At 43.5% G+C, this 16,933-nt stretch overlaps 1 protein-coding gene across 1 annotated transcript in view; it reads left to right on the forward strand.

Annotated features, from left to right (window-relative positions):
• The first annotated feature begins 15,217 nt into the window (after nt 1-15,217).
• The window catches only part of LOC143768282 (uncharacterized), a 108,729-nt gene continuing 107,013 nt past the window's right edge, over nt 15,218-16,933 (forward strand). Inside the window, exon 1 of the mRNA XM_077256976.1 lies at nt 15,218-15,367. Within this exon, the coding sequence (XP_077113091.1) occupies nt 15,218-15,367 (150 nt within the window). The remainder of the gene's footprint in view (nt 15,368-16,933) is intronic.

The following is a 16,933-nucleotide window of genomic DNA, read 5'->3' on the forward strand; positions in this document are numbered from 1 at the left end:
CCGAATCGGACCCAGAGTGGCCGCGCCCACAGAATCGGACCAAAAGTGACCCCGCCCACCGAATCGGACCTAGATTTACCCCGCCCACAAAATCAGACCCAGATTGACCCAACCCACCAAATCGGACCGCCTGAGGGGCACCCAAGTGTGAAAGTCTTGCAGGGGCAGCCCGGGCACCATTCCAAAGCACTATCTGTAGTTCCTTCAGGAAATACCCATCTAGTTATTATTATTATTCAGTCCGCACGTAATGCGGCCCGAACCGCTTCACTCACAGACTCCAGTGAGGTGTCATTTCGAAGCCAGCGTCCCCAAGAGGTGTGCTAAGTATTTTTCGTGTCGATCGGATTTGTAGTTTTGGCGCAATTTGCGTTTGAAAATGTTTTTTCCCCTCATTGTAATGCATTTCAATAGGGAAATTTTCCCATAGGTTATAATGGCCGGGTTTCTGAGGCAATTTGAAATGTACCTGCCACTTGCCACCTGGCTGATTAGCTCATTGATATGCGCAGTCAGGCCCAGTTACTATGCCAACGCCTGCGAACTGTACATGACCACACCAGCACAGTTTTGCCAGATAATATCAGCTCTTAAAGTGATAGCACAGCACAATTTCAAAGCACTATCTGTAGTCTTATTATAATTATTGCCCCGCCCGCCAAATCGGACCCAGAGTGGCGCCGCCCGCCAAATCGGACCCAGAGTGGCGCCGCCCGCCAAATCGGACCCAGAGTGGCGCCGCCCGCCAAATCGGACCCAGAGTGGCGCCGCCCGCCAAATCGGACCCAGAGTGGCGCCGCCCGCCAAATCGGACCCGGAGTGGCGCCGCCCGCCAAATCGGACCCGGAGTGGCGCCGCCCGCCAAATCGGACCCGGAGTGGCACCGCCCGCCAAATCGGACCCGGAGTGGCGCTGCCCGCCAAATCGGACCCGGAGTGGCGCCGCCCGCCAAATCGGACCCGGAGTGGCGCCGTCCGCCAAATCGGACCCGGAGTGGCGCCGCCCGCCAAATCAGACCCGAAGTGGCGCCGCCCGCCAAATCGGACCCGGAGTGGCGCCGCCCGCCAAATCGGACCCGGAGTGGCGCCGCCCGCCAGAGTTGCGCCGTCCGCCAAATCGGACCCGGAGTGGCGCCGCTCACCAAATCGGACCCGGAGTGGCACCGCCTGCCAAATCGGACCCGTAGTGGCGCCGCTCACCAAATCGGACCCGGAGTTGCGCCGCCTGCCAAATCGGACCCAGAGTGGCGCCGCCCGCCAAATCGGACCCAGATTGGCTACAACTACCAAAACAGCGCCTGAGGGGCACCCAAGTGTGAAAGTCTTGCTGGGGCAACCCGGGCACCATTCCAAAGCACTATCTGTAGTTCCTTCAGGAAATACCCATCTAGTTATCAAATGCCATCCATCTCTGCCAATTTTGCCCAACCAGCTCAGAATGCTTGCTGACACCAGCTCCTATTACTATGACTAATAGCGGGTCAGGTGCCAACCCAATCAGTAACGTGATTTACTTCAGAGGACATTGGGGGTATGTTTTATAGCAAGGAAAACGAAGCTAGTAAATATAGCTTTTACTCCAAAAGATTAGGCAGTGTTTACAAAAGTATATACAAAATATTACAACAGGAGACAATTGCAGTATGTACAGACAATTACAAATAAAAAGGGGTTAAAGTTGAAAAACACTTACAGTTGCTTCATTTCATGGCAGACCATGCTGCGTGAGGGAAGGGTGACATCAAAATACATCACAGAGCCTCTCTTAGCTCACTCCCTTGGCAAAGACTAGTGCAAAATGAGGTCCCACTATCTTAAACCCCCTGGTTGTGACATCACTGAGTGGGCTGAGTTATCGAAGCACTACCCTTTTCTCAGAGGGACTCAAACTCCCTGACAACTCATAACCGTAGTATCTTTTGGATAGAACCCGTACAGCGACGACGGAACTACCATCATCTTGTTCTAAGATTAGTGTTCTATTAAGTCTAAACATGATTTGGCTATGTAACTCGGGTAAGCAGTAAGGTGTTTCTCCTTTCTACAAGGCGCTGAGCTTAGAAAAACACTGCGTGTCACTCTACCCTGGCACATCCTAAATATGTAACTTTCACACCTATCTCACTACCTGGGGTTGAGTTATTTCATCTTGAATATCTCTAGGATAGAACAGAGAGCACATGACTAGTAGAACTGCTTTCAGCCAGTTTCACAGCTGCCCGGAGGGAGGGGGATGAGTGGTTTAGAATTACACAGTGTAGTGAGGAGGGGTCAAAAAGCCCACAGCGTGTGTCTTACACAGACCTAATGGATGACATGACACAAGAGGGAAACGATGAAAAATGGTCACACACAATAAATAGAAATGCTATAACCTTTATTAATACCAAACCACAATATTAAAACCAGGTGAGCGGAGGGAAGGTAGTAAAGCACAGAAAACACTGTTATGAAGTTAACAGGAAGGGCGCCACCAGAGATAACAGTCCTACAGGCTTATACATTATCAGAGTAAACAAATAAGCAAAAATAGGAAACAAATAGTAAAAAACTAAATAAACCAAAATAATAACTTGATCCTACTGCAGTCAGGGATACCAAGCCAAGTACCAACTATTTCACATATAAGATAGGTGAGTGCAAGAACCGCTATAATGCTATCCTAATTGAAATCCCATACCTATCAAACCGACACAGTAGATATTAATAAAGCAAGGTACCCACCGCACAGAGGACTGTAGTACTGGAGGCGCGCTTCCACCCCAACGCGCGTTTCGGCGATCACACCTTCATCAGGGGGCAAAGACAGTGAGTGCACATGGGTTTAAAAAGCTCCCGGACAGGAAATGAGCAGGTGCAGCGACCAAAATGGTCCGTACGGCAACAGGGAAGAGAGAAACAGTGACCGCATCTGCCGGAAGTGAAGGGGCGTGGCTGTCAAATTGATAACGCAGTAACGTGCAAACCATGACGCAGAAGCGTCAAAAAGAGAACGCATTAACATGGAATTCAGAACGCTCCAGCGTCCAAAACCACAACGCTAACAGCGTCCAAAAACCTCCAAGTAATCGCGAAATTTCATGAACACCATAGCGCCGGCTGCGTCCAATGGGGGCCAAAGGGAGCCGAGGACCACTGGGGCCCCAAGTGGACCACAGCACCCAAAGGTCACCACAGGAACGCTCCGGCGCATAGGAATCGCTAAGGCAGCACCCACAGATATAATAACTGCTAGGTGGAGTCACCACAACCACTAAAAATAGCCCCATTTAATTATACATGGACAAACATAAAACCATAAAATATATAAAGACAAAAAGGGCAGATACCAATAAATGACTAGGACACCAACCACAAACTATACATTGCTTAATCACCTCTATTCGCATAGAAGTACAAGAAGCTCACAGTTAATGAAAACTTAATACATAATCTATACATTGCAAACGAAATGGCAATCACATATATAGATAACAATAATAAATATAAAGAAAACATATATATACAAACAACTATGATTATAAAGACAAGGCTTTATCATAGTGGCCGTGGTCCATTACTCATTAATGCCTTCTGAATCCTTTTCTTTCTTTTTTCCTTTGTTCTCTTCTTTTTATTCTCTTTTTTTCTTATTCACACCGTTAAGGAAATGTCCTCTTCATAACATCGTAATACAAAAATATGGAATATGCCACAGGAAACTACCAGGTCAACATGTGCTAAAAACAACGAGGTAAGTAAAAAACAAGATTAAAAACAAAGAACTAACAGCGTAAACATGCAGATACTACAAGCAGGACCGATAGCAGCATATACACTTAGGAGAGGAGCAGTTGTATTGATACCGATTCTTACAAGAAGGGGGCATAGCTAATATTGTCATTGAGGCCGGTTGGCTGAACTGTGCCCAGAGTCCATATCCATCTTGACTCGACACGGGCCAGCCTCTGGAAGGTACCACCCCCGCGGATCCCTACTTCCAGTAAATCAATCCCTCTAGCCCTGAGAAGATCAGGGTTACAGTTGTGAAAGGTCTTGAAGTGGCGTGGTATTGTTTTAAGGGTGGATGTGTCTTCCACAGTAGCCGCTGCGCCGATGCCCAAGACATGTTCCCGGATGCGTGTTTTTAGTTGGCGGGTGGTCATTCCTACGTACATTTTGTCACAAGGGCATGTGACAACATAGATCACATTAGTACTAGTACAGGTTATTTTTTTCTTTATTTTAAGTTCGCGTGATCTATCCCAGTTGGCAAATACGCCAATTCTCTCAATGTTTGGGCATGCGACACAGCGGCCACACGGAACACACCCCACCCGAACCGCCATACTATCAAGAAATGTGGTCCTCCTCTCACCGGTATAATGGCTATGCACCAGGGTATCCCTGAGATTCCTGGACCGTCTAACTGCAATCCCAGCCCTCTCAGGGAGATATCGTGCAATAACAGGGTCAGCCCTCAATACATGCCATGATTTTTGTAGGATATTTTTCATCATCGGGAATTGGGAGTGGTACCTAGTAACAAATCTGACAATATCATGCTCTTGTTTAGCATTGCTCTTATATAGTAGTGAATCCCTCGAGGAGTATTTCGCTCTATTGAACGCTTTTTTGATACTACGTTTACTATGGCCTCTGGACACTAATCTGTTTTTTAAATCTTCAGCCTGTTCGCAGAAATCCGTCTCAGTAGAACAGAGTCTACGTAGACGGAGAAATTGCCCCGTGGGGACTGATTTAATGACATGATCCGGGTGTGAGGAGGAGGCGTGCAACAAGAGATTGGTAGAGGTGGGTTTCCTGTAAATAACTGTCTGCAGGTCACCATGAACATCTCGTTTAGTCATGACATCTAAGAATTCGACGGCATTGCCGTCGAATTTATATGTCAATTTGATATTACTGGTGTTATCATTGAGGGATGTCATAAATTCCTGCAGACTGGTAGACGGGCCCCGGCCTCAATGACAATATTAGCTATGCCCCCTTCTTGTAAGAATCGGTATCAATACAACTGCTCCTCTCCTAAGTGTATATGCTGCTATCGGTCCTGCTTGTAGTATCTGCATGTTTACGCTGTTAGTTCTTTGTTTTTAATCTTGTTTTTTACTTACCTCGTTGTTTTTAGCACATGTTGACCTGGTAGTTTCCTGTGGCATATTCCATATTTTTGTATTACGATGTTATGAAGAGGACATTTCCTTAACGGTGTGAATAAGAAAAAAAGAGAATAAAAAGAAGAGAACAAAGGAAAAAAGAAAGAAAAGGATTCAGAAGGCATTAATGAGTAATGGACCACGGCCACTATGATAAAGCCTTGTCTTTATAATCATAGTTGTTTGTATATATATGTTTTCTTTATATTTATTATTGTTATCTATATATGTGATTGCCATTTCGTTTGCAATGTATAGATTATGTATTAAGTTTTCATTAACTGTGAGCTTCTTGTACTTCTATGCGAATAGAGGTGATTAAGCAATGTATAGTTTGTGGTTGGTGTCCTAGTCATTTATTGGTATCTGCCCTTTTTGTCTTTATATATTTTATGGTTTTATGTTTGTCCATGTATAATTAAATGGGGCTATTTTTAGTGGTTGTGGTGACTCCACCTAGCAGTTATTATATCTGTGGGTGCTGCCTTAGCGATTCCTATGCGCCGGAGCGTTCCTGTGGTGACCTTTGGGTGCTGTGGTCCACTTGGGGCCCCAGTGGTCCTCGGCTCCCTTTGGCCCCCATTGGACGCAGCCGGCGCTATGGTGTTCATGAAATTTCGCGATTACTTGGAGGTTTTTGGACGCTGTTAGCGTTGTGGTTTTGGACGCTGGAGCGTTCTGAATTCCATGTTAATGCGTTCTCTTTTTGACGCTTCTGCGTCATGGTTTGCACGTTACTGCGTTATCAATTTGACAGCCACGCCCCTTCACTTCCGGCAGATGCGGTCACTGTTTCTCTCTTCCCTGTTGCCGTACGGACCATTTTGGTCGCTGCACCTGCTCATTTCCTGTCCGGGAGCTTTTTAAACCCATGTGCACTCACTGTCTTTGCCCCCTGATGAAGGTGTGATCGCCGAAACGCGCGTTGGGGTGGAAGCGCGCCTCCAGTACTACAGTCCTCTGTGCGGTGGGTACCTTGCTTTATTAATATCTACTGTGTCGGTTTGATAGGTATGGGATTTCAATTAGGATAGCATTATAGCGGTTCTTGCACTCACCTATCTTATATGTGAAATAGTTGGTACTTGGCTTGGTATCCCTGACTGCAGTAGGATCAAGTTATTATTTTGGTTTATTTAGTTTTTTACTATTTGTTTCCTATTTTTGCTTATTTGTTTACTCTGATAATGTATAAGCCTGTAGGACTGTTATCTCTGGTGGCGCCCTTCCTGTTAACTTCATAACAGTGTTTTCTGTGCTTTACTACCTTCCCTCCGCTCACCTGGTTTTAATATTGTGGTTTGGTATTAATAAAGGTTATAGCATTTCTATTTATTGTGTGTGACCATTTTTCATCGTTTCCCTCTTGTGTCATGTGCTTATCTTGATGATAGGTCTTGTTGGTCCTTTTTCACCTATGGTACAGATTTTTGTCATATTATGAGTTACCATGGTGTTTAGTCTTATAAGTTGTTATACAGACCTAATGGATGTAGCAGAGCTCAGTGTGCATAATAATATAGAGTCAATTACAGCATATCTCCTGACACCTCCCCCTTTTGGTCTGCGCTACGGAGGCAGGACCTCTTGGTACTCCTCCATGTGCACCTCGGCAGGTTCGCTCCGGCAGGACAACTCATCTGCGTTGCCATGCTTGCTGTCCTTTTTGTGTTTCACGGCAAAGTCATACTGTTGGACGGGAAGGCTCCTGCGTAGCAACCTTCCGTTGGTACCAGACAGTGTGCAGCCAGCTCAGGGGGTTGTGGTCAGTCACCACGTTAAAGGAGTGTCCGTACAGGTAGGGCTGCAAACGTTGCAGGGCCCAAACCATGGCCAGGCACTCCTTGGTGGAATAGGCCACTTCCCTCGGCAGAAGCTTCCGGCTCAGGTACAACACAGGGTGCTCTTGGTTACCCGAGTCCACCTGGCTGAGCACAGAACCGAGGCCAAAGTAGCTGGTGTCGGTCTGTATCAGGAACGGCCGACTGCTGACGACGGCTTTTAACACAGGAGAACTGCACAGGGCTGTTTTCTTGTTCAAATAATTTTTATTATAACTTTGAAATTTAATATTAGCATGTGGAAATAATCATATAGTCAGCTCGCAAGGGAATAGGGGTAAGGAGAGGGAGGGAGGTAGGGGGGATGGGTTTGGGGAAAGGTAACCTGTGATCATACTTATTCAAATAATTTTATTATATCTTTGAAATTTAATATTAGCATGTGGAGTCAGCTCACAAGGGAATAGGGGAAGGAGAGGGAGGTAGGTGGGGGGGTGGGTTTGGAGAAAGGTAAGAACAACATTGTGGACACGCTGTCCATTTTAAACAAAATTTGATAATGATTAACAATTGTTTAACAGATTAACATATAGTAACATATAATAGCATATAATAATAGCATATAGCATATAATAAATTGTAATATCCTCACAGGTATGTAGAAGCCATCGTCTTTCCTTTAATGCGATAGGTTGGAGTTTACCTCAACCCATTTCTTCCATTTCCTATCATGTTTCGTATAGTAATTATTTGCTATTGCGAAGTTTTCTTCGTATGTCTTGTGTAAGTTAATTTGGTCTATAATTTCAGTAAAAGCCGGTAAAATCGGATTCTTCCAATGGAAAGCTATGATTTGTTTGACCACAAGGCAGATATGGATGATAAGAGATCTCACATTTGTGTCTATTTTTTCCCAGTTCAGGGACAACAAGGCCATTGCAGGGGTAACTATAATATTACCTGTTAATAATTTGTTAATTAATTTTATGGCTTGCCTCCATAAGGGTTTTACCTGGGGGCATGACCAAAACACATGTAGCAAACTTCCACGCTCTCCACATTCTCTCCAGCATAATGGAGATCCTCCTGACGGCAGATGAGAAAGGCGAGCCGGAGTATAGTACCATCTTGTTATTATTTTATAGTAGGCTTCTTTCAGTGTCATGCAGATGTTTGATGCATAAGTAAAGTGGATCGCATTTTCCCACTGTTCTGGAGTGAACGTTACATTCAGATCCCCTTCCCATTTTATCATATGAGCTAACTTATTAAATTGTGTGTCATTGTTAAACCACCGATATATCTGCTTGTTACTCCAAAATAAATTGTGTGTGTTTTTTTTTAGTAAATTAATAGTTGCTTCAGATATTTTTGGTTTGTTTGTAATAAATTTTTGAGCTTGGTCCTTTAGTACCATGTAAGGGAAAAAGGCTGAAGAGGGTATTTTAAATTTTTGTTTAAAAGAGCTGAAGGTGAGAAATTTAACCCCATCATGGATATCATTTAATTTTTGAATCCCATTGTCTCTCCATATGGGGGAGGGGTTAATATTTTGGGTAAGCATGATAATCTCTATAGGGGTATTTTGGAGGAGGACTTTCCTGTTGGAGCCTCTCTTTCGTTTGGACAATTTATTCCAGGCATATACACTCACCGGCCACTTTATTAGGTACACCATGCTAGTAACGGGTTGGACCCCCTTTTGCCTTCAGAACTGCCTCAATTCTTCGTGGCATAGATTCAACAAGGTGCTGGAAGCATTCCTCAGAGATTTTGGTCCATATTGACATGATGGCATCACACAGTTGCCGCAGATTTGTCGGCTGCACATCCCAAAGATGCTCCATACAAGGCAAGATGGATCCATGCTTTCATGTTGTTTATGCCAAATTCTGACCCTACCATCCGAATGTCGCAGCAGAAATCGAGACTCATCAGACCAAGCAACGTTTTTCCAATCTTCTACTGTCCAATTTCGATGAGCTTGTACAAATTGTAGCCTCAGTTTCCTGTTCTTAGCTGAAAGGAGTGGTACCCGGTGTGGTCTTCTGCTGCTGTAGCCCATCTGCCTCAAAGTTCGACGCACTGTGCGTTCAGAGATGCTCTTAGGCCTACCTTGGTTGTAACGGGTGGCGATTTGAGTCACTGTTGCCTTTCTATCAGCTCGAACCAGTCTGCCCATTCTCCTCTGACCTCTGGCATCAACAAGGCATTTCCGCCCACAGAACTGCCGCTCACTGGATTTTTTTTCTTTTTCGGACCATTCTCTGTAAACCCTAGAGATGGTTGTGCGTGAAAATCCCAGTAGATCAGCAGTTTCTGAAATACTCAGACCAGCCCTTCTGGCACCAACAACCATGCCACGTTCAAAGGCACTCAAATCACCTTTCTTCCCCATACTGATGCTCGGTTTGAACTGCAGGAGATTGTCTTGACCATGTCTACATGCCTAAATGCACTGAGTTGCCGCCATGTGATTGGCTGATTAGAAATTAAGTGTTAACAAGAAGTTGGACAGGTGTACCTAATAAAGTGGCCGGTGAGTGTATAATGGGAGAAAAGATAGGGTGATGGGCGTAGGCCTTATAAGGTCTGTTGAGAATATGGTAAAAAACCAATTCTTTGGGAGATTTCCTATGGTTAAGTTCAATTTCAAGGTCAAGCCAATTTGGAGGATCTTCTTTCATGAACCAATACTGGCTTTGTTTTATTAAATTCGATAGATATAAAGCTGTAATGTTTGGTAAGCCTATGCCCCCAAATTCCTTGCATTTATATAGAATGTTTGAGGAAATGCGGGCCCTTTTTTTATTCCAAATAAACATATTTATTGTTGATTGGAAGCTAGTCAGGTAGGAAGTGTTGATTTTTAGGGGAAGTGTTCTCAGTATATAAGAGATTTTTGGGACGATAAAAATTTTAGTTGCCAATACTCTGCCCCACCATGAGAGGTCTTTAGTATCGAGGAAACCTAGGTCTTTGTTTATATTCTCCAAGAGTTTGTTCAAGTTTTTCTTCATTAATGTGTCTAAGTTTTTTGAAATGATTGTACCTAGATAGTCTAGGTCTCCTTCCGACCAACTGAATGAAACTATATCTTTTATTTTCTTTGTTTCTAATTCCGTCAAGTAAAATGGCAATATTTTGGATTTATTTTCGTTTATCTTAAAAAAGGTAATAGTTGAAAAAAATTGAAGGGTTTTTTGTAGCTCCGAAACTGATTCATAGGGGTCCGTCAAGGTAAACATCATGTCGTCGGCAAAGAGCCCTATCTTATAATGGCGTGTTCGCGTTTGTAGACCTTTTATGGAATTATTTTGCCTAATTGATTGCGCCAGTGGTTCCATTGATAAAATAAAAAGCAGCGGAGATAAAGGGCACCCTTGTCGTGTACCATTTGAAATGTTAAATGGTGTAGAGGAGTAATTGTTTGCATAAATTTTGGCTGTTGGTTTTGAATAGAGTGCCATTACGCTGTTAATATATTTTTCATTAAACCCAAATTTTTGAAGTACTGATGTTAAATAAAGCCAATTTAGTCAGTCAAAAGCCTTTTCGGCGTCTAGAGTAATAATTACAGATGGCACTTTAGAAGAATTAATCAATTTAAGTGAGTTGATAAGTCTTCTAGTACCATCTGGCGCTTGACGACCTGTTATAAAACCCATTTGGTCCCCATGAACCAATAACGGCAAATAGGATTTGAGCCTATTTGCAATTAGCTTGGAGTAAATTTTCAGACCTGTATTGATTAAGGAAATTGGCCTGTAATTATTAACAAGGGTTAAGTCCGAATTGTGTTTGGAAATTAAAATAATTGTCAATTCTAACATTTCTGCTGGGAATTTACCTGAGGAACTAGCTATATTAAAAAGGTTTTGTAGATGTGGGGAGAGTAATTTGGTGAAGGTTTTATAATATTCGTTTCCGAAACCATCTGGGCCTGGTGATTTAAAGTCCTTGAGTTGAAGAATGGTTCTTTCTATTTCTTCTAGGGAAAAAGGGGAGGTTAGGTTTTCTAAATCATCAAGGGTCAATTTTGGAAGGCTAATTGAGGTCAAGAATTTTTCAGTGTCAGAAATATTGGGAAGTGGGGTGGAGGGTTGGGAATGTAAATTATACAATTTGCTGTAATAATCTGCGAAGGAGTTGGCTATATCTTGGGGATGAGATACCGTTGTACCATTTTTTGTTTTTTGTATTTTGGTGATCCTGTTTACTTGTCTTATCTTTTTTATTCTATTAGTCATGTATCGCGTTGGCTTATTAATTGAGGAATACTGCTTCATTTTGGAAATTTTGACCATGGTGTGGTATGATGAAAAAATTATTTTCTTGAGCTCCTGCCTGAGTTTTAGTAGCTCTGTTTTAATTTGAGTAGATGGGGGGTTTGAATTTAGTTGTTCGCTTTCCTTATCTTTTATTTTATTTTGAATATCCTCAATCTGGATCCTAAACATTCTTTTCCTTTTTGCAGAGATTTGGATCATGATGCCCCTTATGACCGCTTTATGGGCGCACCAATGGGTGAATGGTGTTGTTTCGGTAGGTGAGTTTTCTGTGAAATAATTTGTTAGTGATTTTTCTATTATTGATCTATGATCAGGGTGGTGTAATAGGTTAGCGTCACATTTCCATAGTGGATTTTTATTAATCGTGTGGCCAATTTGAATTTCCGCTGAAACTGGGGAGTGATCCGAGAAGGTTTTCCTTTCTATAGTAATTCTATGGATCTTGGGGAGTGTAAAGATATCTGATAGGATTAAGTCAATTTGTGACGCTGATTGATGAGGGTCAAAGAAATGGGAGAATTCAATTGAAGTGGTGTTTAGGCACCGAAAGATGTCAAATAATTCATTTTGATGTATCCAATTGTCTAAAGTGTGTGGTCTGTATCTATTTGGGTTGGAGGAATCCATATTTGCATTCGGAACCATATTAAAGTCTCCCAACCAAATCATGGCACCTCTCTTGACTGATATGACTTTTTTATTTACTTTGTTCAGGAAACCTATTTGACCCGTGTTGGGGGCGTAGATATTAACGATTGTGCAAATCTGGTTATTCAGAGAACAAACAAGAATATGAAATATCCCTTTAGCATCTTTGATCTCCTCTTTTTTGTGTTGTCAGACTTGTAGATATGTGGGAAGTTTTTATGCGAAAATTTTGGGTTGTCTGTGTGTTTAAATTTGGATTCCTGTATGCAAATTATATCGGCATGGCTTTTAATTAGTTCTCTCCAAAGGGTGTGTCTTTTGTGTGGACTATTTAAACCTCTTACGTTGTAAGATAATAATTTTAAACTCATTGTGTATAAGAAAACCTGTGAGGATTAACAAACCTATATACTTTAAATAAAATTAAGAACAATAAACAGTAAACTGAAATGTCCACTTGAAGTGGTCCACTGCGGTGAACCTGACTTCACCTGTTGGGGGGAAAAGTTCGTGTTACTAGCTCCCAAGCAACACCTTCTTAGTTGTTGAACTTATATCCATGTAACATTAACAAGAACAACCAAAGATAGGTATTAGCTTCTTATCGGGATAGTTTCCCATTTAAGTAAACAATAAACTTGATCAAAAACTCTTCATGTTTTACCATCAGAGTCAAGGCGATCCTTATGTCGTGGTTGAAGAGGAATACTGATGGAGTGCAAGAAGTCTCTGCCTTCTTCTGGAGAATTAAGAACGATAAAGTTGCCTTTGTAGTTGACTATTAACTTGAGTGGGAATCCCCACTTATAGGAGATTTAATTCTCCCTGAGAGGTATGGTAATGCTTTGAAAGTTTTCCTCCCTTCAATCGTTTCTTTGGAGAGGTCAGCATATATTTTTAGTTTTTCAAATGGCTCAGGGAAATGTTTATTTTCTCTAAAGTAATTTTGGATTCTTTCTTTTGTTTTGAAGAAGTGCACTCTCATGAGTGTGTCTCTGGGTAGGTCTTTAGGGATGGTGGGCGGTTTTCGCAGCCTATGTATTCTGTCAATTTCTAGCTCTTGCTCCGTTAGGGAGGGAATAATTTTCCTGAATAATTTTTTGGTAATTTCCTCCAGTTTGTTTGGGCCTATGGTCTCGGGGATGCCCCTAATTTTAATATTGTTTCTGCGATTTCGATCTTCTAAATCTGCTAACTTGAGCTTCAGCTTGTGCAACTCTTTTGTTATGTCTTTGTTTATTTTAGAGGTTAGATCTGGCCTCTCTTCTATTTTTTAATTCTGTCCTCAAACCTGTCCATCCTTTTGCTGAGGAGGGACAATGAGTCTTCTAGTAATTTATTTTGTTTATCAAATTTTTCATCCATACTATTTTCGAATTTGTCCATTTTCCCTGTCAATTTAGATATAAGAATCCCCACAGAATTCAGGTCAAATCCCTGGGTATCGTCTATGTTTGGGTTACTTATTTTTTGCTTGGATTTAGCTGGGCTCAAGTTAGGAGAGGTTTCTGAGACCTCTTCAGATGAGTCATGTGGAGTAGTGTATTTTTCGGCTATAACCTCTGGAATTTTCCTCTTTAAAGAGGTAGATGAATCCATCTCTATAATAGTAGTGGGGGAGGATTATTTTACTTCATTGCGGTTAGAGAGTTTTTCGTGGTCTGATTCTTCCTCATCTTTTAGTGGGGACCTGGACCTATTGGGACTTGTTTTAGTTATCAAGTCTTTTGATGTATTTCGCCCTACCCCTTTAAATTTTTGGGCTTTTTGAGAATTTGATGAGGCCATGTTTGAGAATTGGGGTTTGGCCGAGGATTTACTCATAATTATCCCCGATCAGTGCTCTAGAGTTCAGATAGTAGTAACTAAGACAGTCACAGAATAGGGTAGGAGGGTTGCCCACACTCTAAATCTCCCAGCAAAGTTGGAATTATATAGACTGATTTATATGTTGTCGTGGAAGAATTTTAGGGAGCATTAGTCAGAATTCTCTACTGGTAACTCTGAAGTAAGCGACAAAGGGTTGCTTATTAGAATAACCCTAAGAATATAATTAGGAGAGAGAAGGTACTATATAGGCAGGCAGTAGTTATGACTATGCAGAGATACAGAGGGGTGTGTAAACTAATACTATTCACCTGGGGTTGATCCTGCCAGAGAAATTAGGTTATAGCTCTTTTGCATTAAAAGCCCTTCAGGCTCCTAACTAGTCGTCAGCAGGATTAGTTGTGTTGTAGTCTCTTCTTCTTGCTAGTGGATCTGGCAGGATCTTCAGAGCCAACGGCGTTCCGGACCGTCGGTCTCCGTTAATCTCTCTACCCCCTGTGATGCAGCATCCAACATAAGCTGGAACTCACCACCTCCAGAAATGGCGCTGAAGCAGTCCGGCCAGCTGTCTGAGTCCTCCGCTTGTGTTGCCACGTTGTCGTCTTCCGGTGCAGGGACTTTCCCAGCCAGGAGCTGGAACTTACCGCCGAGTAGATTTGCAGATGATCGGGTCCAGCTTGTGTTGTCCGGCGCAGCTTTAACAGGAGCCGGTCGTGCATGTCGCCTGGTCCGCCACTGACCACCAATAAAATGGCGGCGTCTTCTGTTTTCTCCTATGATGCGAAGTCCAGGGGAGTGTCGGAGGTGGCGTGAAGCGCTGTCCGTCACTTCACCGGATCCTCCCTGAATCCTTAACTGTTCTTTTCTGCCTCCGCCTTTCAGTCCGGGGAGGCTTGGTGCTGTATAGAGATGGGCAGGGCGGTAAATACTCCTATTGTGTCAGATGACGATTTTCTAAGATGGCGCCCGGAGAGCTGGTACTTCTCTAATTACCCGGGCCGGTGTCGGGGTGAAGGTAATAAACACTGTGACCCGTTAATTCCAGGGGTTCCTCTGTTGTCAGGTGGGTTGTCACAGTACTGGGTGGACAAGCTGAGGAATCACAGTCAATTTAACAGGGAGAAAACCGGCAGGAAAAATGGCTGAGGATTCCTGTCATAAAGATTGACAGGCCTCAAAATGCTGACAGGAATTTCTCTCAGAAGAGACAATTAAGTCACAAATTTAGGCTCTTTGTTATCCTAGAGAGATACTGGGAACATATCCTCAATTATTTTTACCAAAGGATGCTGTTTTTCCACGGTTTGAGTTGATTTCAGATGATGTCACTCAGGAGCTTAGGCACCGCACACCCTACACCATTGCTGCCTAGGCCACGCCCCCCCAACTGGTGATAATTTCCTCATGTGTGGGGTCTATTTGTCTCCAGAGAAATCACACGTTACATTCCACACAGAACATTGTGTAGAAAAGGCGGCGCGAGGTGATTGTGCCAGTAGTGAGGGCGAATAATGGCGGGAATGTCACTGACTGAGGAGAAGTCTCCATGTAGCGTCTTCACTGCGGATCACGTGACCCCTGACTCCTCCCCCTGTGACCTCATCACAGGTCCTGTGCGCACAGAGCAGCCATATCTGTGGAGTGCGGCTCTGCAGGTGGAGGTATGTGGAGATTCCCCATTACTGAGCGCAGCCGGGGACATTAACCCCTTCTGCACTGAGGAGACTCTTTTGGGGTTGTTGTTGCCACTTTATAAGAATCATAATGTTGTTGTTCTGTTTCCTGTAATAGATACATACGAGCCAACTATGGAGGACAGGAAGTGAGGGAGCGGAGTGTTCTCCTAGTACAGGGCCCCTTTCTTGGCCCCACACAGTGTAATGCCCCCATTATGCCCTGTAAGCAGGTTCTGCCCCACACCCAGCTGCCTCGGGCACTTTACCATGAGCTGGTACCTCAGATTCTTCCCTGCACCCCTTTCCTTTGCTTGGCGCCAAATCTGTTCTGCCTTTGGGGCTCCGGCCTTTATAATATCAGTAACTGCGTCATCAAGGTCTCCTGACCAGGTGCACCCTCTAGACTCTTCCCTCCGGAAACCCTCCCTCTTCCCAATGATGTCACATGGTCCCGTCTGGATGGCAGATAGCAGTCTGTACAAATGCAGCACAGCCCTGAGGAGGCTTTTTTATGACTCTCCTCTTTACACCCCTTATGTAATATAATGTTTCCACAGTACTGGCATCTCTCGTAAAAAAGGTATTTTCACACTACCACCATACCACCATAGGAACATTATACTGTGTGTGGGGGTGTGGCAGTACTGTAGGAACATTATACTGTGTGTGGGGGTATGCTGGTACTATGAGAACATTATACTGTGTGGGTATAGTATAATGTTCTCATAGTACCAGCATACCCCCACACACAGTATAATGTTCCTACAGTACTGCCACACCCCCACACACAGTATAATGTTCCTACAGTACCTCCATCCCACCACACACAGTATAATGTTCTCATAGTACCGCCATACCCCCACACACATTATAATGTTCTCACAGTGCCATCATCCCACCACACACAGTATAATGTTCTCATATTACAACCATACCCCCACACACAGTATAATGTTCTCATATTAACACCATACCCCCACACACACAGTATAATGTTCTCATACTACCGCCATACCCCCACACAGTATAATGTTCCTACAGTACCGCCATACCCCCACACAGAGTATAAAGTTCCCATAATAGTGGCTTCCCACAGACACAGGATAATGTTATTACAGGAATTGCATCCCCCTCACACACAGTATAATGTCCCCACAGTACTGCCATCCCCCAACTTTCTAACGTTCCCACAATACTGCTCCCTACATGCACAATATGGTACCATCCACCTCAATGACTACCTCCGACCACCGACAGTTAATTAATAAATACTCACTTAGCCTCATTCTTGGTGCAAATACTAATGAACCCAGGATCTATGAGATATTTACCATACGATAGTTGGATAGGCAGGAGTGTATCATCCAAAACAATAGCCCACTTGGTTGCTATGATGCCTATGAATTGACAGGGCTCAGTGGGGTGTGGTATTGTCACCCTCTCCTTCCCATCATCACAATTTCAGCTACAGGGCAAGTAGGAAGCGAGAGAGGTTAAGTGCCAGAATTAGTGCATCTTAGAGATGTGCCTTTTCTGGGCAGCTGAGAGCTG

The sequence above is a fragment of the Ranitomeya variabilis genome, chromosome 4, assembly GCF_051348905.1.
Source record: "Ranitomeya variabilis isolate aRanVar5 chromosome 4, aRanVar5.hap1, whole genome shotgun sequence".
NCBI classification, from domain to species: domain Eukaryota; kingdom Metazoa; phylum Chordata; class Amphibia; order Anura; family Dendrobatidae; genus Ranitomeya; species Ranitomeya variabilis.